Consider the following 26,072-nt stretch of genomic DNA (forward strand, 5'->3'; position numbering starts at 1 on the left):
AATTATGATTTCTTCTTCTTCCTGTTTTACGGTGTTCGATAACAAAGTTTTTATTTTGGTGCGTTACTGCTAACTGTTAACTTTATTCTGTCATGAGTTATTTACAAGCCCCCTCACATATACTAATGTGCCATGCCACAAACAGGATGTTAATATCACCAACCATTCCCATTTTATTAAGATGTATTAATGGCCCACTCTGTATATATATATATATATATATATATATATATATATATATATATATACACACACACACACACACAATATAATGCTTATTGCTAAATATTTCCCTTTACTATAAATTACTATAGTATTTTAAATGTGTAACACCTGGTTTTATTGGATTTTTTGTTTTAGATGTTATATACTATAATGTCTCTCTGTTTAGTACAGCATGTTTACAGCAAATAACTGAACTGAACTATTTTGCCTCATATGTTTTATTGAAAGATTTATTGATCACTAAGATATGATTGACTTGGATTTAGGTTGCTTCATTTTAAAAATGCTTTTAGCTTAGCTTGCTACATTTACCAGGGGCTAGCTTTTAGTGTAGTTAAGCTACATTTTAAGTAGTAGATAGCTAATAGCTTAGCTCACTACATTTTTCAAGCTTGCTCAACTCTGTATGTGCTACTATAGAAATTATTGCATTTACAATAAAATATTGATATATTTAAATATTTTATATAAAATATTTGATTGGTGTCTATCACATTGTCCCACATCAACATTATTATATTAGTACAGAATAGTGTGCAACATTTACTAATAATTTATTAAATTTAGTGTCCATTTCATTCAACATGTATAATATTGGGGCATCCAAGTTTTTGCCATACACATAACATACTTTCTCAAGTAATTATTACTTTTATAATGATGTAATTTCATTACTAACTAGTAACTATATATTATTACTTTTTTAAAGTAACATGCCCAATACTGGTTAATACTACTAAAGGTTAATAGTTTTAGTCAACAATATAACAAGACTGAACTGAACTTGTACAGAACCTAGAATATTAATTTGAAGTTTACATCTACACTGTAAAAAAAATAAAAATGAAAAATCACGCTACCTAAAATCTGCAAGATGAAATAAAACATAATTTAGTATTGTTTAATAAACCTGACTACAGCCTACACAAAGACAAGTAATTTGTAAAGGCTCAGATCATGTACAGTAGCAAAAGTAAGATGACAAATTGGCAAACATGGGGAAGACATTTAGTGTGATGTGTCAAATGATTGTCCATACCATATGTACAAATATAGAAAGAGAGAAAAACAGAAAAATAACTGAATAAAAACATTTAGAAAAAAGAAAATAGAAATACCAGTCCAGACAGTCAGAAAGTCTGATCGTGCAGCATCATATGAGGGCTACACTTTAGAATTTAATAAACAAAAGACTTACAATGGCTCCTCATCGCTCTCTTTTTCAGCATCGCCCTCTCCTTCAGGCAGAGAATGAAGTGAGGAGAGAGGGACTGTGGAAGAAGAAGAGGAAGGCAGCTGCTCCTCAGAGGTGCTCACTATATTTCTGCCATTTTCACACTCTTTCTCAACTGTCTGAATACAACTGCCAGCAGCCTCCTCTTTACTTTCTCTTCTAACTGCCTCACTCCATAATTCTATGTCCTGTGTGGGAGAGGATGGGATAGAAGGGGAATGAGAAGGTTTTTTTGTTTTCCGTCTTGCGTCTCTGAAACTGGCCAGAGGGGGACGCAGTCGCACACCGCTGCGTGTTGAACCCTCGATTGCTTTCTGGAGCTGGGAATGAAAGAGAATAAAGTCAAATGATTTACTAAAAATGTAACCAATTATATTGTATGGTAAATTGTGAGAGATGATCTTTAAATCTTTACCTCCTTTAATGCGACCACCCCAACCAGTTTACCAATACTGGTTACATATGCATGACTGAGACCCAGAAGAGAGAACAATGTGTGAGTCTGAAACAAACAAGCAAAATATTCTATAATTCAAAACTTCCAGTACATAACATTTTTTTAGTTATTTGAAAGAATCCTTTTTTTATCCAAAATTCAGTAAAAGTTTTGTTTGTTTGTTTGTTTGTTTGTTTGTTTTCAGCATACTAAAAAAAATGTTATTCAGCATACTAAAAATATGTTATGGCAAAGGTACATTTTCAGAAGTAGGTTTTCAATAATTGTAATCATTATCAGATATTTCAGGAAAATATTTCTGTGGAAATCAATACTTTTTTATGGAATTAAATTAACAACAACACCAACAACAACAAAACATAACAATAGCTTTTACTGTTTACCCATCAGTTGTGTACATTAGAGATTTATATTACATCTGATGGTGATAAACAATGTTTATTTCATTACTTTAATTTTACTGGTGTTTGGTAGCTGTGAATGACACTGAGCACCTACTATACACTGATACACTTTTCTGCTTGTGGAAAAAGTTATTTGTGATGAGCATTGATTCATTATGTTACTTAGGTGTTAACGTGTCTAACTGTGTAACAAAAGATGTGTAGATGTTGGTAATTCAAAATACAGACATATTACCTCTATATATTAATGAAATACGGTAGTTTCCCGTAAAAATGAGAAATTACTTTTACGGTTTGTACCGTATTTTTTAACGGTAAAGTACTGGCAACCACAGCTGCTGTTTTTTCACCGTATATTTTACGGATTTATTTTTTACAGTGTAGAACATGTCATTCACCAGTTAAATTCAGATAAAACTGAGGTCTTGCTTATTGAACACAAAAGCCTCACACGCAAAAACCTAGAACACTGTCTAACCCTTGATGGATTCTCAGTTCAGCCCTCATCTTTGGGGGTGATTTTTTATAGCAACCTGTCGTTTGAAGACCAGATTTCAAGCATCTGTAAAACTGCATTTTTTCTACTTAAAAATGTTGCCAAACTTCGACATATGCTATCAATGTCTGACGCGGAAAAGCTTATTCATGCTTTAATGACACCTTGATTAGATTATTGTACTGCGTTACTAGGCAGTTGCCCTGCTGGCCTAATTAACAAACCTCAGCTAGTTCAAAATGCAGCTGCTAGAGTGCTTTATTGAACAAAGAAATATGATCATATTACTCCAGTTCTTTCATCATTGGATTGACTCGCTGTTAAATATTGTATACATTTTTAATTTTATTGTCTACCTACAAAGCCCTGAACAGCTTTGCTCCCCAGTATTTGAGGGAGCTCCTGGTGTATTATAACTCCTCATGTCCACTATCCTCAATTAATTGTGGACAATTGATTATTCCCAAAATATCAAAATCAACTATAGGTGGTAGATCCTTCTTATATCTGGCACCTAAACTCTGGAACAGCCTTCATAGCACAGTTCGGGAAGCAGACACACCCTGTCAGTTTAAAACTAGATTAAGCAACATCTCTTTGCATTAGTGAAGTCAACATCTCTTTCGTCGCTATCACCACTGACTTGCATGGTTCAGGACATCGATGGATTTGCTCTTCAGTGTTTGAACTTTCAGCAACGAAAATGAAACCATACTGAACTAAACTAAACTGAACTTAAACTCTGAAAACTGGACTGACACTGTTTCAATTCACTATAATCTTCTATGTAAAGCTGCTTTGACACAATCTACATTGTAAAAGCGCTATAGAAATAAAGATGAATTGAACTGATGTTAAAAATACTCTATGGATACACACACATTGTCCAGCGTAGATGTTGTCAGGCCAGTAGGTGCAGGAATTATATTTCCCCAAAACTGGCATTGGGGTAAAGTTTGTTTGTATATCCGCACATTCAGACTTTCTCCTTAATAACATCATTTCAGAAAAGTATTGTTTGCAAATTTTAATAATGAAATCATATAATCAGCCAATGACAATAAAATACATCGTTCACAGTCAATGAACCTAGTCATTGAAGTCATACCTACATGCTATTTCAGACCCAATATTCAAAGTAGCGTTAGCATGGGGGCGTCTCACAGATTGTCACTGTTTAAAAATGAACGAATATGTGAATTTAAATCAAAGTTCACCTCAGTAAAGCTGGTTAGGCAGAATAGCACTATTTACTTATGTGTTGTTATTCAAATAAATAAAAATCAGATCAGAAAAAAGGAGTGCTAAAAACAGAAATATCCAGTCCACATATTATTTTAATATCCACAATATTTTTACATTACACTTGTATCACCAAGACAACTAGTGACTTACTTTTCATTTTCAGTTGTGGTCGCTGATCCTCGTACATCGCTTGTTTTCATCTCCTTTTACACTTGAACAACTAAATGAATGCTTAGGTCTATTTAACTGACTATATTATCGATGCTGTAAAAGGTACTCCATGAACTTGAAAATAGTCAATCTTTCGCCAGATGTTTTCAGTGGCTGAAACATACCTCCGTGCCCATAAACAAGAACAAAATCTACATAAGCTTTGCATGACTAAAATAGTTTTAAAACATACCTGTTTAAAAGTAATACTTCAGCCAGTATTAAAAGTAATACTTCAGATCGTGGTTTTGAACTGCATAACGTCATTTCTCTCCAGCGTACAAAAGTAATTCCAATATTATTTTAGGGTTTAGAAAAGTTTTGATTCTGCCTTTTTGGTGGAAGCCCTTTCAAAAACCATCTTTCATTTCATGGATACAAGGCCACGTTGGTCTTTTAGAAGGAAGTTCAGGTTGGTGCTTGCTGAGTTTACATGATTTACTTACTCTGTCAGCTGTAGATCCGTGCTTCATGTAAACGCACGAGTGACTTATCTATCTGCGTGACAGGCTGTACATTTAAATTTGTTGACAGACTGTTTGAGTTACCTGTCGTAATTTAGTTATTTGTCGGCCTGGCCATTTTTAAATGGATGAACATTTTTTAGTCTAGTCTTATGCCTTCCCCATAATATAAAAATACATATAAATATATTTAGATCATCTACTTTAATCTGTACTATCGGAATGTGAAGAGACTTTCAACCAGCGCAACAAAAAAATCTTTCTGAACATTTCAATCACCTACTGCACCTTTACAACTGTTTAATCAAGTTTTATAAAAAAGTAATATGTAATTGACAATAAATAAAAAAGAAAATCTATATAAAATGAGCTATATTATTATTATTATTTATATATATATATTTTATTATTATTATTATTATTATTATTATTATTATTATTATTATTAATATTATTATTATTATTATTATTAATATTATTATTATTATTATTAATATTAATAATAATAATGTTATTGTTGTTATTATTCAAAAACACATTTCCCGGAGAGGAAGGAATTGTAACAGCTTTGGACTGACATTCAGATACAGATAAAAGTAAATCCTTAATATAACACACAGTATTTTCATATGTGACGTTAATCTGATTGTGGATTACCTTATGCAAAGATGTTCTCTCCACCAGCTGAAAAGGTGAAGGGTCAACACGGATCTGATCAATGCCAATCTGCTTATCCAGCTCATTATCTTCCCAGGCTTTGATCTGAACACCCCAAATACAACATAATCAGGGTCATGAAGTCACTGCGAGTGATTGACAACAAAACGTTTTATGTGCTAATGTCTGTGTGTCTGTCTGAACTGCAGTGGAAATAAATCAGTTCATCACTCTACCTCTTCAGGAGTCATGTTATCAACTACAGGTGGAGCTGCAGGACTCTACAAAGAGAAAAGCACAGAGTTAAAGAGTCAGAAGTAATATGTGAATTTTAGAAGGATAATTCCATAATTCACAGTGGAAACTCCAAAACAAATCCAAAAATATATTATGTTTAATGCCACCTCTCTGCTGGTAAGAGATAAAATTAAAATGAAATATCTATCATTTAAAGCAACTAGGTAACTGGCTAGGCAGATACATTACATGATCCCGTTTTTAATAGTTTTTATTTTGTGTGTGTGCACTTTATTTTTTATTTTTTAAATTATGAAGCGCAAAATGTCTACTGTGGTGAGAACATCTTATATTTCTTTTGTCATTCACTGTAACATTGTTTTGATATATTTCTGCAATGTCACAACAGTTATTCCCATCCATAATTGAATTAAATTATTAATTAGATCCTGTATTGATCATGGGAGAGTTGGTGGAGGCAAAACCAATGTCTCGTCACTCTCACAATTCATTGATGGAATGATCTGGCCATTCAGCATATTCAAGTAGTCAGTTCACCTATTTTTTTTGGCACATAATGTTGTTCAATCTAGACCTGACCATCTTCAGCATAGCCAAATCTTAGAACTGCCCAAAACAAGCTGGTATGGTACTGTAGCTAGGCACTAGGCTAGGCAAGGCATGGTGGGTGCATCCCTTCATTAAACAATTGTCTTACTCCAACGCACTCATCACTCTGGAACAGGGTGAACCTGGACTCATCTGACTGCATAATGAAATGGTTACTATGTAACCCTCGTTCCCTGAGGGGGAAAGGAAAATTATATGTCGAAAATTTCAACTTTGGGGATATCACCAGAAAGCCAATGACCTGAAGAGAAATAAAACAGGCCAACTTTGGAAAGAAAATGACTGTGAAAAGCGCTATACAAATAAATTTGAATTGAATTGAACTGAGTAACTGCATCTTTATTTCTCACAATGACAACTCTGCATCTCACAGTGTGAGTTTATATCTTAAAAATTAACCCATAGAAGTGACTTTCCTGATTTTGACGAATGGACATTCATTTATTAATTTTCTTTCAGCTTAGTCCTCCCTTATCAGGAGTCACCACAGTGGAATGAACCACCAACCACTCTGGCATATGTTTTATGCAGTGGAAGCCCTTCCAGCGGCAACCCAGAACTGGGGACACCTATTTCATTTAAACACACACTCATACAATATAACCAATTTAGTTCAATATAATCCAATTCACCTATATTGCATGCCTTTGGACTGTGGGGGAAACCAGAGCACCCGAAGGAAATCCACACGAACACAGTGAGAACATGCAAACTCCACACAGAAATGTAAAAAAAAAACATTTTATCTGCGTGTACAACCTAGTATGACGAATTAAATCCATTAAACCTCAATAGCATTAAAATAATTCCACCACATTAGTATATACCACTGTGCTTATCTATACAAAATTAGAGATACAATTTTGACAAACAGAAGTCCTATTTATTCCAATTCACTGCTTCAAAATCATTCTCTCATATTAACGCCACCCTTATCTTCAAAATATGACACATCTCTAATTTGTGCTGTTCTACTATGTTTAAGTGACAATAATGTTAAAGCACACACCTCTGGCTTAGTCTGCCCTGATGAGGAAGATGAAGAGAAAAGACGTTGAAGTGTCCTCCTCATGGTCTGTAAGGCTCCTGTTAAGATTGAAAGTACTAATAAATAAGCCTAAACAACCCAGTAAAATATTTCAATCCTCTAATGGTAAACATTTGGCTGGTAAGAATAAGCTAGAACTGGTTGCGTGAATACATTCTATGTTGAGTTGTTATAGATTTGGATGCAGATTATCTAGAAACTTTAAAGGGCACCAATTTTATTGATCTCCATTGATGCATTTAACTTTGCACTGATTTTGCACGGCAAATGTGACAGGATACTTGTTAACATACACTGCTGTATAGATATTGGTTATGTTAAATGTACAAAATAAACTTGATTTATTACCCACAAACCGAGATTGAATTCTCATCTTTTATAATTGTACCGACATGCGGCTGTGGTAATGAATTACCTTTCGATTTTACTGACTTTATTACAAACATGCACTGTTTTTAAAAAATTTTAAACTTGTAAAACTCATTACTGAGGTGCAGACGATCACAGTCCTGTCTTGTGGATATGTTTATACATATTACTATAGAGACATGTTAATACACAACTGTCAATCAATTCGGTGGGCAGGGAAAACTGCACTCCTACGTCACGTTGCGGTCGGCCTCAAAACAGGAGGGATTTGGATCCTATTTTAAAGGAAAATTTTTAAAAAGTGACTTGTGTTTATATCACTCCAATATGCCTGTGGACACACTGTACCTACAGACAGTTCTGTCCAAACAGCTTCCAAGAGTTGATTTTCATAATAGGTGCCCTTTAACAACTTGTTGCCAAGTACCAATGTACATATAAACTCACCAGATGTCGTGTGATTAGTGGAGATGTCTGTGGTTTTAGATGACCCTAGTGGGCCATTACACTCTTCAGAGACCGGGTTACCCTGTAAATAATTTCAATAAAAGTCTGAGAGAAGTACAAAATGATGTATATAATTTGCTTCATTCTCAGTAGAGAACATATATTTGTCATATAGATCTTAGCTTATTGCTGTGAAATCAGAGAATTTCACATAAACCCCTGAGCAAAACAAAAAATGAGAACAATGTCTACAAACAACGATGTGTGTGTGTGTGTGTGTGTGTGCGTGCGTGTGTGTGTGTGTGTGTGTGTGCGTGTGTGTGTGTGTGTGTGTGTGTGCGTGTGTGTGTGTGTGTGTGTGTGTGTGTGTGTGTGAATACATTTAGAGATGTACTAACCTTGTCTCCATTCTCTTCTCCAACCTCCTCATCCACAAAGATAAAGGACTCCCAGCTGCCCTCAGACACTAGGCTGGCCATTCCCCCACCTCGGTTATAAACCCGCCTCTCAGCCGACAGCCACCAATCAAGGGCAGCCTGAAGTTCACATCTTTCAATGGAACCCAACAGAATCATCGTTTCTGTGCATGGGGAGAAATTTGATATTGTTTCAGCAATTGAATTTTGTCAGAGGACAAAAGATTAAATAAACACTATTAGCAGGGTTCCCATTCTTTTAAAAAAATTATGTTCCAGGACATTTTAAGAAGCATTTTCAGTAATTCATGATGGTGGTTGGTCACATTCTGTCATACATGATAGTTGCAGGCTCAGTACTGAATCAGCAGCTAACAACACATACAGTAATACCATAATAGCCTCTGAGTAGGGATGGCTGACGTGAAACTAATGTTTTGACAGTGTCGATATCCCAAAGTCCAAGTTTTTCCAAACACTGCACCGAAGCATGATTCGAAACACACAGGTCATGTGACTAAGGAGATTCGAAATACCCAGGTCACATGACTACAGTGTTTTGAAACACCGGGTCACCTGACTAATGCAATTCAAAGCATCTGTCATTTTTAGAAATGTTTCGAGGCCTGGCAAATCTCCGTTTGACTAACTGTGCTGAAAAATTAAAGTTTGGTTAAAGCTTGTACATAGACTCAGAAATTATGACTTGATGTATTTTAATACTGTTACTTTTTTTATGACAAAAAAAAGACATATTTATTCACAAAGTGTTCATTTGGATGTCAACCAAACACGTTATAAGAACCTTGTAAGAGAACCTTATTTTGTTTAATTATGTGAATTGGAATAGAAAATCTTTGCCTGACAAATAAATGTAAAATTCTTGTTTAACTCTAATATCTCCTGAAATCATTTAAATCTAGTAGATTGTTTAGGCTGATGTTTCCGCAGCCTACGACCAGGATTTGTCATACATTCAGGATCAATGGATGGAGCATGGGCACAGCATTAGAGACCTGATGATTTCTGACAATCACTGACTTAGTATAATATAATCTAGGGGGCTAAACCAAACTTCCTTTAAGTATGAGCAAGCATGGGGCCTATTATTACTTAAAGGAAATTAGCTTATCGGCTAAGACTCGGAACTGGCGAGGATGTGTCCGTGAGCAGATGTAACTGGCCAGCATACTGACTCTAAGCGACTTCGGGTAAATGATGAACCATTACTTGAGAATAAGGATTTATTAGGTTAATCAATCTAAATTAGACCGAATCACAACCTATAAGGTAATCAGCTTGAATTAGATAAATCTAAAATTATTATAAATTGGAGTCAGATTAAAATTCGGAGTTGGAAACAAATTAAAATAAATCTTAATGAATAAAAATATTTCTTTTCACATGTGCTAAAAGGCTTACATGCATTTAACCTTCACCCATGCTGTTAGTTCCGTCATAGGAAAAATAGATGGGCCTTTACAACCTGTAACGTTACCTCAATTTGCTTAACTCAATTTGCTGTTTCTTTGCTGAAGCTGTTCCAGAGCAATACATTAAAAATTACCACTAGGTGTCACTGAGGAGAAATTTGGAAGCTTCGACACATTTGCTTCGACTGTTTCAGTGTAGAAGTCTGCATTCCAGCTGTACAATTTCTTGCGGTGCGGGAATACATTTCCGAATAAGACGCATTAGATAACTCTGGTGTAATTTGAATGGGTGGTCTAACAATATAGCGCTCCTGAGATATATAGAAGATTCTTTGGATTCATCTTCAATGCCTTCTCCTCCGTGTTACCTCAGACATGCTTTATATTGTTTATGTCTGGTAACTGGGTTGGCCAATCCTGAATCATCTTCACCTTTTTTGCTTTCAGGAACTTTGATGTGGAGGCTGAATTATGAGAAGGAGTGCTATCCTGCTGAAAAATTTGCCCTCTTCTGTGGTTTGTAATGTAATGGGCAGCACAAAAGACTTGATACCTTTTTGTCTGGTAGTGTATTTCTCACGGTGTAATTTATGTTGAAATTTGACTAATTATTGTGACTATGTCTCCAAATTACAATATAGTTAATGGATAATAATGTAGAATTAACTTACAGTATGTACATTTTGACTACTTATCATTAAACATCTCACACACAATAAACGTTCTTATGTAACTAGATTTTTTTTGTACTAATTACAGTAAATGTGACTTTAATTTTATTATATAATGTCCAAAATATGTATCAATGAATGCAAAAAAAAAATGTGTATGTTTGAATTTTCATACTTTTTCACGCAATGTTTTGTTTCATCATACTGAATAGAACACATTCTAGTCTGAAATTAATAGAAAATAAACTTTGCAATATGAAATAAGTGAATTGAAAGTGGATTGTTTCCAACACTGACCTTTGGAATCAATGAGCGGGATGGTTTTAAGAGACGAGGACTCCAGGAGATCTTTCAGCTCTCTATAAGTGGACTGAGGTGACAGAAACTTTATTTTCTTCACCATGATGTCCTCCACAAAGATATTATATTTACTGTCATAGAAAAACAAGAGAGAAATATCAAAAGGCTATTAGTGTCTGTTCATCATTTTTTACACAAAGAGCAAAATCATCAAATAAACCCCAAAGAAAATGATATAGATTGAAGAGAAAGAAGGTGAAAGCCACTATCACTAATTCAGATCCAATATTATATCTTAATATGTCAGTTTCCAGATCTCTGCTAATGGTACCTGATGTGACCAATGCTGAGCTCTGGAAGATATGGCAGCTTTTTGACCTGAATGATGGAGTCATAAAGAGAAGGCTGTAGACCCTGGGCTACCATGTTGGCGAGAATCACTGCAACCATCATGGGTAGGATGTGTGAGATTTGGCCTGTCAGCTCGAAACAGATCACTGCTGTTGAAACAGTATGAGTGACTGCTCCTGTCATGGCTGCTGCCCCTACACAAACAAATGTGGGTTAAATGTTGTTAAAATGAAAGAGAAAGCAAATAAAAAGAATAACATTTTAAAACAAAAAAATTAAAAACAAAAGAATGGTGTAAAGGATTAGCTAGAAGGTAGAATATTTGCAGACCTATCACTGCATAGCCTCCAGGAAGGATTTGATAGACAATCCCATCAAACAGAATTCCATTGGGGAAAAGTGTAGCCATGATCTCACCCACCAAACGGCCGAATGCTGCTCCTGCTTGTTTCAGAAATCTTATCATATTATTGCAATCAATTATCAGTCATGTAATTATTTTATCGTTTTATTTATAATCATCTGTTTTTGGAAAGATTACTTTATAATGTGAGTACCTTTTAAAAGCCATCAAAACACATTCAAATTGGTTTCAATAATTTTGTGTAATAAAATTAAGCCAACTAAAAGCCAGTTTTACAATTTGAGGCAGGTGTCACCTTGAAGTACACTCATTCTGGCATGATGGTTTAAGAACCACTAAATAATACATAAAACAGTGCATATTTTAAGTCAATTTTATTTATTTATTTATTTAGTTTTCTATGATTACATTTGAACTAGAAAAAGAAGATATTTTGAAAACAAGTCAACGGAAGTGAATTAAGACCACCCGTTCAAATTACACCAGAGTTATCGACGACTAATGTGTCTTATTTGGAAATGTATTCCCACACCGCAAGAAATTGTGAAGTGAGATAAAGGTATTCAGCTTTCTTCAAAATATGCTCCTATGGGCTTTATTTTAATGATCTAGGTGCAAAGTCTAAAGCGCTTGGCGCAAAAGCATTAAGGGCATGTCCGAATCTACTTTTGCTATTTTAAGGACAGGGAAATATGGTTTGTGCCACGGAGCATGTTCTAACAGGATTGTGCTTACTCTCTTAATGAGTTATGGGTGTGTTTTTGAGCATAAACCAATCAGAGTCTCATCTCCCATTCCCTTTAAGAGTCAGTTGCATCGCGCCATGGCACATTTGCTATTTACATGGTGGACTTTGTAAGTAAAGAAACTGAACACTTCACTAGGGAGAAAACAGTTAAACAGACTGCAGCATGAGGATAAATTCAATTCAATTCAATTCAATTCACCTTTATTTGTATAGCGCTTATACAATGTAGATTGTGTCAAAGCAGCTTCACATAAAAGGTAAAATATAAATAGATAAAAAGATAAAGAACGAACCTCCTCCAATCGGAATCTTTCTCTTTTTCGTGGATAAGGAAACAGTGTTGTACGCATTCCGCTGAAGACACCCATTAGCCTTATTCAATTATACTTATTCAATTTTGTTTGTTAAGCACAAAGATTTGTTTCAAAACTATATCTAAATTCTGTTTAAATTTCCAGCAAATGAATAAATGAACAATATTTACAAAGTGATGTCAAAAAAGTTATATCCAAACACACGTCCTATGCCCCATATGGTCCAAAACCTGAGAGGTGGATAAATCTTGTTTCCAAAGCTTGTTCAATCAAAGCTTGTTTTTAATAAAAACAAATATAAATATGCATATATTAAATACTACTACTACTAATAATATTATACAAAAGCAAATTGTCATGAATAAACTGAAAAAAAGCCCCTGAGATGAAGAAGGCATGGAGCCAGTGGTTTTTATATTTATGTAGAAAATAATAATTTTGTAATACTTTATTACTTTATTTTTTTATTTGTAAAGATATTTGCATATTGCTGTACATCCTGTGTGTATTAAGCAGTTTGTAAGCGTTTAAGGCACACAACTAATGCACTCTGTGCTGGACTTTACACCTGCTTTCAGCTGGTCTATTGCAGTCTATTTTAGTTCCTCAAAATAGCAATGTGCCAACAATGCACCTTAACACACCTCTTTTCTAGACCGACACACCTATGAGTGTGTGCAAATGGATTTGTGGCGCAAATAGATTTGTTATTTAAACAACAAGGCGCAAAATGGGAAAATTACTGTTTGCTGGTCTGAAAATAGCAACACATTGCGGCAAACACGTCTTGCACCTTATTGTGCCGGGAGAATGATAGGGCCCTTTGTGTTCAACAGAATAAAAAAACTCAAACAGGTTTGACAAGTAAAAGGTGAGCAAATAATGACAGAATTATCATTTTTAGGTGAACTACCCCTTTAATAATATAATTTTAGTTTGGATTTAACTAAGCCTTTAAAGAGATTTCTTGTAAGAATACTAAGTTGCCAATTAATTGTGACCAATATAGTGATTAAAATTAATTCCTACTTTTCAAAAAATAAAATGAAATGGAAAAAAGGTATGACTGACCCAATATAAAAACAGGCATGAAAGCTCCAGAAGGAACTGGCATTGTTGTAGAGACTGCAGACATCCAGAACTATGTGTGAACAAGACAGGAAAAGCAAAAGTTACATTTTATAATAACTGTACACTGACTCATTTGTTAAGCATTAACAAATAGTTATTTTAACATTTGTAAAGCATTAAGTCTACATTAATAGACATTAGTAAGCAGTTCATAACAATAACTACAAATGCTGTATGCTTTGTAAATAATGCAATGATTTACTAATAAAAATTAATCATTAACAATGTACTGTATATACATGTGCTTACAAATTTTATATAAACAGCTTACTAATGTCTATTAATGTAGAGTTAATGCCTAATGGTTATTTAGGTGATTACAAATGATTAATTAACTATTTGCTAATGCTTAATAAATTATTCATAGTGTGTAGTAAAAAATGAGCACCTTCATGACAAAGAAGAGGAGAAGGATGACAAAGACGCTGACTTGTGGGTGAAGCCAGGCAGCAGATCGACCTAATCCAGGAGGGACTGGTGAACCCCAGATCTTTGTCCAAGTGTAGTTATCAAATAGTGAATTAATGCACTCTCTGGGCATCAGCTGTGTAAAAAAAAAATACTGTAAAAAAAGTGGCAGCCATGATTAGCACAAATGTGCTGTTTAATGTACGGTACTGATATTTCTAAATTTACAGTAAACTACCATATTGCACTGCATTAATCTATGTTAATATACCAACCTTCTAAAGTATTAATATCTACATTGTACCTTTGTTATTCACAGAAAATAACACCAAAAAAGCAGGTGGTGATGAGAAAATCACAACTTTTCCACAAGAAGAAAAACATACTAATATGTAGAAGGCACTCAAATAACTACTCACCAACATAACACATGACACTAAAATAACATTATAATAAACATTATCAACATTAGATGTTATATTAAACTGTATGCACATAACCTATGAGAAAAAACATAGTAGTGTCAACAAAATAACAAAAAAACTGTCATGGAGGGAATTTGTTGCATCTTTTCCAAAAAGACTCATGGCTGTTAAAGATCAAAAGGGTACTTCTGCTAAATACTAAGCAAAGTGTCTAAATACTTAGGATCATGTGGTATTTCAGTTTTTCTTGTTTTCTTTCTTAATAAATCTGCAAAAATTTTCTGTCAATATGGGGTGCTGTTCGTACATTAATGAGGGAAAAAAGGAACTTAAATGATTTTAGCAATATGATCTTATGGCTGCACTATAACAAAGAGTGAAAGATTTAAGGGGGTGTGAACACTTTCCGTACACAATGTACATATAAGGACACACACCTAAATATTTACATATACAGTAATCAACATTTGAAGTTGATTAAAACAAAGAAAATAAAATCATCCTAAAACAAGAATGGAGTTGATCTAAAAATGTAAGAGAACTTTGACAAAAGGGTTTGATTTACTTTAATTATTGACTACTGCTACTGTGTCAGTCAAACATATTAGCTGTCCTGTTAAATCATGCAATAATGACAGAACATAATATTTTACTAGATATTCTTTAAGATACTCATATTCAGCTTAAAGTGCAATTTAAAAACTTAACTATGGTTAATTAAACCAAATTGAAATTGAAAAACAATATTTCTTAATGGGGCTAATAATATTGAACTTGAAATGCTTTTAAAGAAATATATAAATTAATTAAAGCTGCTTTTTTTTCAGCCAAAACAAAACAAATAAGACAAATAAGACAAATTCTGTCCTTTTTTGAAAATGTCTGAATTTCCCTGCTTTGAAATATAATTTGAAAAATATTTGTAAAAGAATACAGGAGGTCTAATAATTTTACCCTCAACTATATATGTAAAAAACTGTAACCAGGTAAAAAAAAATATTGCAGCATTTTTACAGTTTTCTTTTTTTTTTAAATAACAGACATTTTCACAGTTTATTATTTATGGATTGAGTCATTGCAGAGGACCAAATACAATTTGTGGTAGACATGAACTAAATAAGAGATCACATAAATACTGTATAGTGTGGCTATATACACACACACACACACACACACACACACACACACACACACACACACACATACAAGTTCAAAGTAAAGTATTGTATACAAACTCAACGTCAGTAGAAAAAAAAATACTAGGTGAACAAACTGGAAAGGTTTATTGAGTACACCTAAAACCCAAATAATTCAGTACCTTTCAAATGTTTTTAAAACTGGCTCCTGCAAAATAAAAATAAAAATAAAACTCTATAGAAAATAAAAGCCTTCTAAATTAGTTATGCTTGTTAAAACTTTCTTTATAGATATTGTTTTAGATTTACTTCACATGAAAGAGAATACACACCTCTCCAGCCATGAACTGTCCAAAACCAGGAGGAAATGTGAAGGAAGCTATGATTAGTGTCACGGCACCAGGGTAAATCAGACGGCTACAGCAAACAAACACACATAGGCAAAATAAATTACTGCTGTAAGTTATCATGATTTGTGAAGTTACAAATGTAATTTTAATGCCATTTGGAATATAAGCAAAATTGCAGAATTACTAAATAAAATTAAAACTATTAATAATACAATATATGTAGGTTTATGTGATTGGTGACTTGCTGTTTCGTGAGAAAGCGTGTTAGAGCTGTTGGCCTCCTCATGATCAGAACAACTTGTCTGTTCAGATAGACAAAGAACGCCCCTAGAAACCCACATGAGATCCTACACACACACACACACACACACACACGCACGCAAACACACACACACACACACACACACACACACACACACACACAAAATTTAGAAACATATCAACTACAGAACAAAACAATGCTACATAAGTTTTTGGTTATGGGTGTAATATGCATAATAAATTTTCATGCATGTCGGCACACACTAATCTACACACCCGATTATTGCAAAAGCTGGCAGCTCCTGCAGGTCGAAGGGAAAATCCATACGGAAATTTGTACGAAACAGTGCTGTTATTGTGACTGTGGGGGAAAAAACAGATGTATCAGTCATGTTGATGCATATTAAAGCACTGTTGTTCTACACATTCAAACATGATATTTCAAACATGAAGACTGAATGAAAGACTAATTAACATGAAGACAGTGATATCAGAATCAGAATCAGAAAGAGCTTTATTGCCAGGTATGTTCACACATACGAGGAATTTGTTTTCGTGACAGAGCAACAGCATTACAGAGACAGGACAAAAAACAGATAATAAATATATTAAAGAGCCCATATTATGGGTTTTTGAAAATGCCCTTCCATGTAGTGTGTCACACAGCTCTAAGTGAAGTGAAATATCCAGCTAAGGCTTAAATCTGTAAGTGTACAGTGTTTCAAACTATTGATTCATCTATAAAAGAGTCGACTCATAGTGCTTCAAACGAGTCGTCTTGATAACGAGTCATTAGGTGTTTCGCGATGACGCAGCTACGAAACACAAGTAGTTGGGCGCGCAAGCCCGGGAGATTTGAAACCTGCGGCCCCGCCCACTAACAGAAAAAAAAGTCTCACACACACACAGAGACACACACAGACACCGGTCGAATGAAGTCACGCTGTGCAGATGGATATTATGGACAGTCTAATCAAAGATGAAATGAAACATCAGCAATATAGCCCAGCCTTGAGCAGTTCTGAGTGCTTCTGAAAACTATATGCTTTCAAAGAAGACTTCTTCAGTTTGTTAAAGGAAGGATCAGTATAGACTGTCAGAACATGGATCAATGCATCATGGATCAGTTTCTACCCCCATTTCACAAGTGTAAGTAAGTGCGATTAAAATTATTGCCTCGTTTACTCTAGCTTGCAAATTATGTATTTAGTTGTGTTTTGTTACTTGTAACTGCGTGTGCTGTATCAGGTTAACTCTTTATATTCTCATATCGCGTGTAAAGCCACGTTGAAAACGCGACGCGTGCCGCTTTGATTACGGATCGTCAGCTGTTTACACACATGCAACGCTCAAGTTTCAAAATATTTCAGCTCAATATTATTGTCTCCTCGTGTGTGTAACGCACGGGTATTCGCGGATATAACTGAGCGCCGCTCCTCTATGGACGCGCCGGCCCTGTGTGTGTGTGTGTCTGTGTCTCCTCGTGTGTGTAACGCACAGGTATTCGCGGATATAACTGAGCGCCGCGCCGCGCCCTCTCTATTCTGCCGCTCCTCTATGGACGCGCCGGCCCTCTGTGTGTGTGTGTCTCCTTGTGTGTGTAACGCACGGGTATTCGCGGATATAACTGAGCGCCGCGCCGCGCCCTCTCTATTCAGCCGGTCCTCTATGGACGCGCAGGCCCTGTGTGTGTGTGTGTGTGTGTGTGTGTGTGTGTGTGCGTGTGTGTGTGTGTGTGTGTGAAAAGAGCAAGAAGACTGTGACCTCCTCGCCAGTTCTTGGACTTTTTGCTCAATAAAATAGTTAGTCGTCAGTATTTTCTAGTCCATCGTCTGTGTTTACATTCACCCACTGGCAGCCAAAATCCACTATGAAGCGTGTATGCACTGTGACTACTTTTATATTGTAGATTAGCAGCTGGGCATTTCACTCTCGCGCTGAAGCCTTGTCCGTGTCGACCAATCGCAGCAGGCTGTCATCGGTCCAATCAGCGCAGATTAGCTTCGCGCTGAGGAGGGGTTTGGGAACAAATGAATCGCTGAACGATTCATATGGGATTCGCTGGGATAATTAGGTAAAAATAAATGCAGATTATAAGACCATCAAAGTGTTTTTTGACCTTGCATGCATATTAGACTGTTGTTGGAGACCCTTACAACCTAAATATGACCCTATTTCATGTATAATATGGGCTCTTTAAAAAAAATACAAGTAAGTAGTGAATGCAAATATACAAATTGACAAGTGTATGTACGTGTTTATTACTATATACAATGTTATATGTGCAGCTGTTATGTGCAAATTGGCATGTAAAGTGTGTTGTTAAATAAGTGTATACGTGTATAAAAGTGTATAGCAGTAGTGATGTTGGTTCCACAATTATTATCATCAAGTGTTCATGAGATGGATTGCCTGAGGGAAGAAACTGTTTCTGTGTCGGGCTGTTCTGGTGCGCAGTGCTCTGTAGCGTCGACCAGAAAGTAAAAGTTCAAAGAGGCAGTGTGCTGGGTGTGAGGGGTCCAGAGTGATTTTGGCAGCCCTAAAATCACTCTGGACCCCTCACACCCAGCACACTGCCTCTTTGAACTTTTACATACATCAAACAGTCCATGGGAACCCTGAACACACAGCAGTAGAGTTTCACTGCTAAATAAAAAGACTCATTCCTCCACTGTTTTAATGATGTAACCTGCAAAAAGAGATACTAAAAATTCCCACAACTAATATACAGACTGACAGTATGTCTGAAATATACAAAATACACCCAGTGCTGTAGGATTTTACATCAGCATATTTGGAACAACTTGGTCTATCAAATGTGTTTCATTTATAAAGACCAGTCAGCAGTGGACAGCTTGACATATATTGTGAAATTCATGTATTAATCATTATTATATCTGCCTGCGTGTGCGTATGTGTGTCTCACCAGAGTCTTTGTTCCACACTGACAGTACTCGGAATATAAAGGCACTGAATGTTGCAGCAAAATATCCTCTCCAGTAATTCCTCACAGCGAAGTAAGTCGATGTGACCTCAATACTGAACAACACACCTGAGAGACAGAGAAAGCATGAATAAAAAAGATTAAAAACAGAAAGTTAACGCTTAGAAAGCAAATTAGAGAGAAAACACAGTTGAAAATAGGAAAATGGTAACAAGAGTAAATACTTAATAAATAAACTGGAATGACAGTATGCACAAACAAACCACCATTAACAGTAATAGACCTTACATTAAAGAAATAGACCTTTAAGTCTAATGGGATTGTATTTCTTTCATTCTCTCATTACAGCAGTCACATTTGCATTTTTGTCAGATTTTCAAATACTTTCAAACAGCTGGCTCATTTAGTTAAAGTTTTAAAGGGCACATATGATACGTATGATGATGCGTATAATGATATCAACAAGATAGGACTTGCACAAAGCAACTGGGATTAAAAGATCTGTTTAGCTCTCTGGGATCATCTGCACCTCAACAATGAGTTTTATAAGTTTAATAAAAAAAAAAAAACAGTGGATGTTTGTAATAAAGAAAAGTCTGTAAAATTGCTTTGTAATTTATCACCTGGAGCCGCATGTCAATATAATTATAAAAGAATATGCTTCAATCCCAGTTTGTGGACTTAAATCAGGTTTATTTTGTACATTAACATAACGGATATCTATACAGCAGGGTATATGTGCGAAAACTTTGTAACGACATTGTGTGTGACTCATTGTTGCAGAAAGGCTTGAATTAACTCCACAGCAAATACGTCAAATAACCATTTGGGAATGTTCTTACTGTAGTAAGGGAGATTTGCTTCATTCTTGTCTCTCACTGTGCTGTTTATCTACGTGAGACACAGCAGATGAAGGCTACACACATCAGTGCAATAGTTTAAAAAAAAGGTTTTTTGAACGAAATTGTTGCCTAAATGCAAACCTTTTTGGAATTCCTTATTTGAGCAGATTAAATGAAAAAAAGTTTGGAATTGACCTAGTAAATACTGTCTTACCAATAAAGTTAAAGAAGTGACATATAAACAAATTCATTTAATTTTTCCAGTGAAACAAGTTGGTAAAATCTTTTTAGAGACATGGAATCTGTATGCACTTTTTGTGAATTAAAGAAAGATAAAAAAAAACAACAGTTTTTTGGTTTGATGTTGAATATCTTATATTTAACTTTTCTTGTAAAGATATTTTTTTGACATATAATAATAATAATAATAATAATAATAATAATAATAATAATAATAATAATAATAATAATAATAATAATAATAATAATAATAACAGGTTTGGGGAAAGTTACTTTTGAAAGTAATGTATTACAATATTGAGTTACCCCCCCCCCCTCAAAAAAAAAATAGTTGCGTTACTTAGTTACTTTTTAATGGTAAGAACCATTAAAGTTACTTTTCACTACCTGGCTGAGGTTTGATCTCTTTAAGAACTTGTTTTTTTTTTCTTTCTTTGTTTAATAGAGGAGCTCTGCAAATAAATACACGCTGTATAACCTACACCTATATTTATCTTTAAAAAAACACGTACATTTTTTTTATGTTAAATAATGTTATCGAAGAACTTCCTGACCCCAGAGCTATACATCTGCGTATATACAGTTGGAATCTGAATTATTAGCCGCCTTGAATTATTAGCCGCCCTGTTCATTATTTTCCTGAATTTCCGTTTAACGGAGAGAAGATTTTTCTAAGCATAATAGTTTTATGACTCACTTCTAATAAGTGATTTAGTTTTATCTTTGCCATGATGACAGTAAATAATATTTGACTAGTTATTTTTCAAGATACTTATATACAGCTTAAGTGACAGGGGACACTTGCCGGGAACACTTCCCAAAAGACATAACTTGAACGGCATCTGTGCTTCTATTAGTCTGTTTTTATATTCCAGAGGTTTCCATAATCCTGGACAAGGCTGTATCCTGAGCAGCTGCGTCAGTGGTTATGGAAAAGTGGAGAGCATGATATTTGCATGTTCGGGACTTGTGGAGCTGCGCATCGATGGATTTTCTCTTCTGTGTTTGGAGTTTCAGCAGTGAAAATTCAATCACACTAAACTGAACTAAACTGTACGTAAACTCTGAAAACTGGACTGACACAGTTTAAATTTACTTTAATCTTCTATGTTAAGCTGCTTGACACAATCTACATTGTAAAACCGCTATACAAATAAAGATGAATTGAATTTAAAGGCTTAACTAGGTTAATTAGGTTAACTAGGCAGGTTAGGGTAATAAGGCAAGTTATTGTAACGATGGTTTGTTCTGTCGACTATCAAAAATATATATAGCTTAAAGGGGCTAATAATTTTGACCTTAAAATGTTTTTTTTTTTAATTAAAAACTGCTTTTATTCTAGCCAAAATAAAACAAAAAATATTTTCTACAAAAGAAAAATATCAGACATACTGTGAACATTTCCTTGCTTTGTTAAAGATCATTTGGAAATTATTAAAAAAAAAAAAAAAAAAACATTTAAAGGGAGGCTAATATTTCTGACTTCAACTGTATGTATGTGTGTATATATACTTATATAGATAGATAGATAGATAGATAGATAGATAGATAGATAGATAGATAGATAGATAGATAGATAGATAGATAGATATAGATATATCAAAAAAGTATTTAGATAGTAACTTAAAAAGTATTACTTATTTTTAATGCACTTATTTTCTTATTTTCAATTTCAATACGTTACTTAATTTGTTACTTAGAAAAGTAATATTATTATGTAACTCACGTTACTTGTAATGCGTTACCCTTAATGCTGAATAATAATAATAATAATAATAATAATAAATCTTTGGAGCAAAATTTGTTTATTAATTTACTGATTATATATGGGAAGTATTATGTACACAAACAAAAATAGTCCAGTGATAAACTTAACATTTATTTGTTTAAAATTGATTTTAAGCATTATATAGAAACCCTAAAAGACATTAAAAACATAAAAGCTATTAGGATGTATGCAATTTTAGAATCATTTTCTTATGCAAATGTCTTTTATATATCCCCTGTAATTTGATTTTTTTTTTTTTTTTTTTATTCTTTATGGATTTGTTCCTTTGATGTAAAAAAAAGTATTGTATTCCTCAATTTTTGTATGCTATTGTTCTTGTTATGCACTATTTATTTATTTATTTATTTATTTATTTATTTATTTATTTATTTATTTTAAATCATCAGAGCAATAGAGAGAGAGAGATCTCTATGGCTCTGACACGCACATGGGAATGATGGGTAAGAACCAGCTCATTTGCATTAAAGATACAGGCAACAAAAACAGCTACAGTGTTCTAACAGATCAAATCTTCCATATTCAGAAAGTTATTCTAAATAATACGATGGCTATTTTGAGCAAAAACTTTATAGAACCACTCTGGAGACACAAAAGACTTATATTTAATCTTGAAAGAGGGGTAAAATAGGTGCCCTTTAAAATGTTTAATGAAGATTCTAAAATCTCTAGTGGAAAATACTTCTGAAACTAAAAAAGTGAGTAATAAAACAGTAGTTAATATTATCATCATAGTGGGAAAATACTTTTTTGGGAGAAACAAACGTATCAATGTTTTTATTTTTCTTTATGGAATCTAAGATCATACTATTTCTTTTTCCTTTGGAGACGTATACAAACTCAAAATAATTTCCATTGACACACTCATATTTAGAAATCAGCATGCACTCTCTAAAGTACTTGAAAGTTTTATCATGCTCTTTTATCACACTCTCCTCTGAGTATACACACTGTTTAAGATACATAAAACATGCACAGCATATGAATTCATAACACATGGGTGCTTTTAACTGTGAAGTGTTGATGAGGTTAATTATTCGGCAGGCATCAAGCTGAAGGAGACAGAAGAAAAAATCAATGGGAAGAGAAAGAAGGGGAGATTTTTACCTCCAAGGGGAAGTCCCAAAACAGCAGCCCACCCCAACAGCACATCCTACTGTCAGTATGTCTGAGTAACCATATGGGTTCTACTGACACCAAGAGAGAAGAGAGAGAAAGAGGGAGTTTAAGGTAAAAGCAAACAGGAGAATGGGTGTGTTTGAGGGGAGGAAGACAAAGGAATGTAAAGAGAAGAATCAATTAGAATGTCAGCAGGTACATTGCATGTGAGGAAATAAAATAGAAGAAAAGATCAAGAAAAAAAATCGGGAAAAAGCAGAGTCCAATAGAGGGAGAAATAAAGGGAATAATTAATAAAGAGAAGGGAAAATGGAAAAAACAAAAGGATTAGGTGAATAAACAATCGTTTGGATTTATTTAAAATGGCAAACTCAGATACTAGCTTACACACATTAACTGAGCATAAATGCAATAAAAAGAGATGAACATAGTAAAATGCAGTGCATGCTTGGTATAAGTCGGCATGACTTGCCTCCCACTGGGGGCAGCGAAACAGGTGGCCACTCCTACTGCACAGGCACACACCAGCAGTTCCTGAACATGGGCACTATTCTGGGTGAATTGGGGGGGGGGGGATTGTTTGGGGGGGTGGTTGTTTAAAACAACATCATGACACATATTCAAAACACATGCCAAATTCCCATCACTATTAATAATGAGGTGGTAGAGACAATGAGACAGGGACAAGTAGAGGGAATGAAAGGAAAAGAATGTGCAATTAGTATTACTTTAGAATTTCTTAAAGTTCTTAAACATTACACACATGCGTACATGCAAGCAACCTAATATTATTGCAAGTAAAGTTCTCAAAAGCATGAACACCCCCCTGATGGTGTGGAGTGGGAATGTATGTGCGGTAACATTATCCAAGATCAGTAATAAGGTCAACAGCTTCTGAAGAGTAACTCACACACTTCTGCTACACACACCAAACAAGCTCACAGGGATTTTTACCTCATACACACCGGTGAAGATTGACATGACCCTGCTCAGCACTGCTGCACATATACTGGCAATATGCACAAAAGGACCCTGAGGATTTAACAGAAATAGATTTGTTTTTTCAGTCAAGAGTCCTCATTCATTGGATAATACAACACAAGAATCACATATAGTAAAAAAGTAACCAATACCATAAAAACTTAAGACATGGAACATAAAACACACAATACAGCTCTTCAGCTGTCAGTCTCCCAAAAAGGATAAAAATAATAATAAACCACCTCTTCTATGAATTATAATCTATCTATCTATCTATCTGTCTATCTATCTCTATCTATCTATCTATCTATCTATCTATCTATCTATCTATCTATCTATCTATCTATCTATCTATCTATCTATCTATCTATCTATCTATCTATCTATCTATCTGTCTGTCTGTCTGTCTGTCTGTCTGTCTGTCTGTCTGTCTGTCTATCTGATTAGGGTGTCATTGATTGAGCTGTCACTAGTTGATTTTGTTTGATGTTTGAGCTTCTTTAATAACTGTTTTTTCTGTTGTTTTTGTTGTTTTTAATTCAGAAATATGTATTTATAGGATAAAACTATTCATACTGCTAAACATACTGCCTAATGTCTTATTTGTCTCATAGGTTGTGCATGCTCAAGTGACGTTATTCACCCTGTACAATATCTCTTGTGTGTCTATCTTTGAGTTCAGGAGAAGCATTAGTGGAGGGGTTAAAGCTGGAGCTGGAGGCAGTGAAAGCACAGATCCATGACCTCAAGATGTAACGAGCACAGCTACGGGTACAACGGGCCTTGCTTGACATCTCCCGGGCTGCTGTTCGCTCATCTGATGTACAATCTCAACACTCCTTCCACCTCATCCCCGTTTATTTCTATGTCCTGGCCCAGCACACCGGGGACGCATCACGCCCGTTATGTCATTCACTCCAGCACTGGGTCACCGCAGCGACTGGGTGCGGCTGCGGCTGATGTGAGCCAGAACTCGGGGCAGGGTCTCTCCTATGCCACCGCCTCTAGTGTTCAAGATCCCTGCAGAAAACTACTTTGCCCCTCTCCACAAGACGAGATCTGACGTCGCAATCATTGGCAATTCCATCGTTTGACACATCTGTGCTGCTTTCGCTAGAGGTAACAATGTATGCACTCATACAACATCGCGGACTTGAAAGGTTCAGTAGAGTTTTTGCTCAGAATGAATGGCTATTAACATGGTATGAATAACAAAATGATTACTATGTAACCCTTGTTTCCTGAGGGGGGAACGGAAATGCTATGTGGAAAAACTTCCACTATGGGTGATTTTTGCCAGAAAGCCAATCATCTGAAAGAGCAAAAAAACGGGCCAATGAAATGGTTGGTCAGCATACACAGCTGGCAGAAATTACAATCATTTTGTGTTTAAAGATGCCCGCCATGCAATGCAAAAGTACCCTTTCTAGCTGAAGAGCCGACTACAGCTGTCAGCTAAGGCGCAACCAACTGTGGTGAAGGAACATAGCATTTGAAGACTTATTTATATTTTTGGGGAATCATAAAAAGTACACCTAGATAACTTCAAGAAATTTTTTAATACGACAGTACGTTGGGAAAGCATAATAGTCCCGAATGGGGAGGACGCTGAGTAGGCCACCTGCTGTTCAAAGTAGCTGAGTGAAGCATATGGGATTGCAAGTGGGATTGTGCATAACAGGCACTTATATTCAGAACACAGGCTGACCGAGCAGGCATGTCAACACGT

The 26,072-nt window shown here is 35.0% G+C and overlaps 1 protein-coding gene across 1 annotated transcript; it reads right to left on the reverse strand.

Annotated features, from left to right (window-relative positions):
* Nucleotides 1-254: 254 nt before the first annotated feature.
* LOC130243128 (chloride channel protein 1-like) lies at nucleotides 255-24,498 on the reverse strand. Its single transcript, XM_056475189.1, is given in 20 exon segments — nucleotides 255-1,779; nucleotides 1,875-1,961; nucleotides 5,393-5,497; nucleotides 5,629-5,673; nucleotides 7,269-7,345; nucleotides 8,124-8,205; nucleotides 8,522-8,703; nucleotides 10,941-11,074; nucleotides 11,275-11,488; nucleotides 11,625-11,735; nucleotides 13,792-13,861; nucleotides 14,240-14,395; nucleotides 16,153-16,237; nucleotides 16,416-16,517; nucleotides 16,708-16,792; nucleotides 19,358-19,483; nucleotides 23,351-23,360; nucleotides 23,362-23,430; nucleotides 24,317-24,394; nucleotides 24,490-24,498. Coding segments are annotated over 20 exon segments (2,187 nt in total). The 3' UTR covers nucleotides 255-1,419.
* Between the last annotated feature and the right edge of the window lie 1,574 nt (nucleotides 24,499-26,072).

The sequence above is a fragment of the Danio aesculapii genome, chromosome 16 (assembly GCF_903798145.1).
Source record: "Danio aesculapii chromosome 16, fDanAes4.1, whole genome shotgun sequence".
Lineage (NCBI taxonomy): Eukaryota > Metazoa > Chordata > Actinopteri > Cypriniformes > Danionidae > Danio > Danio aesculapii.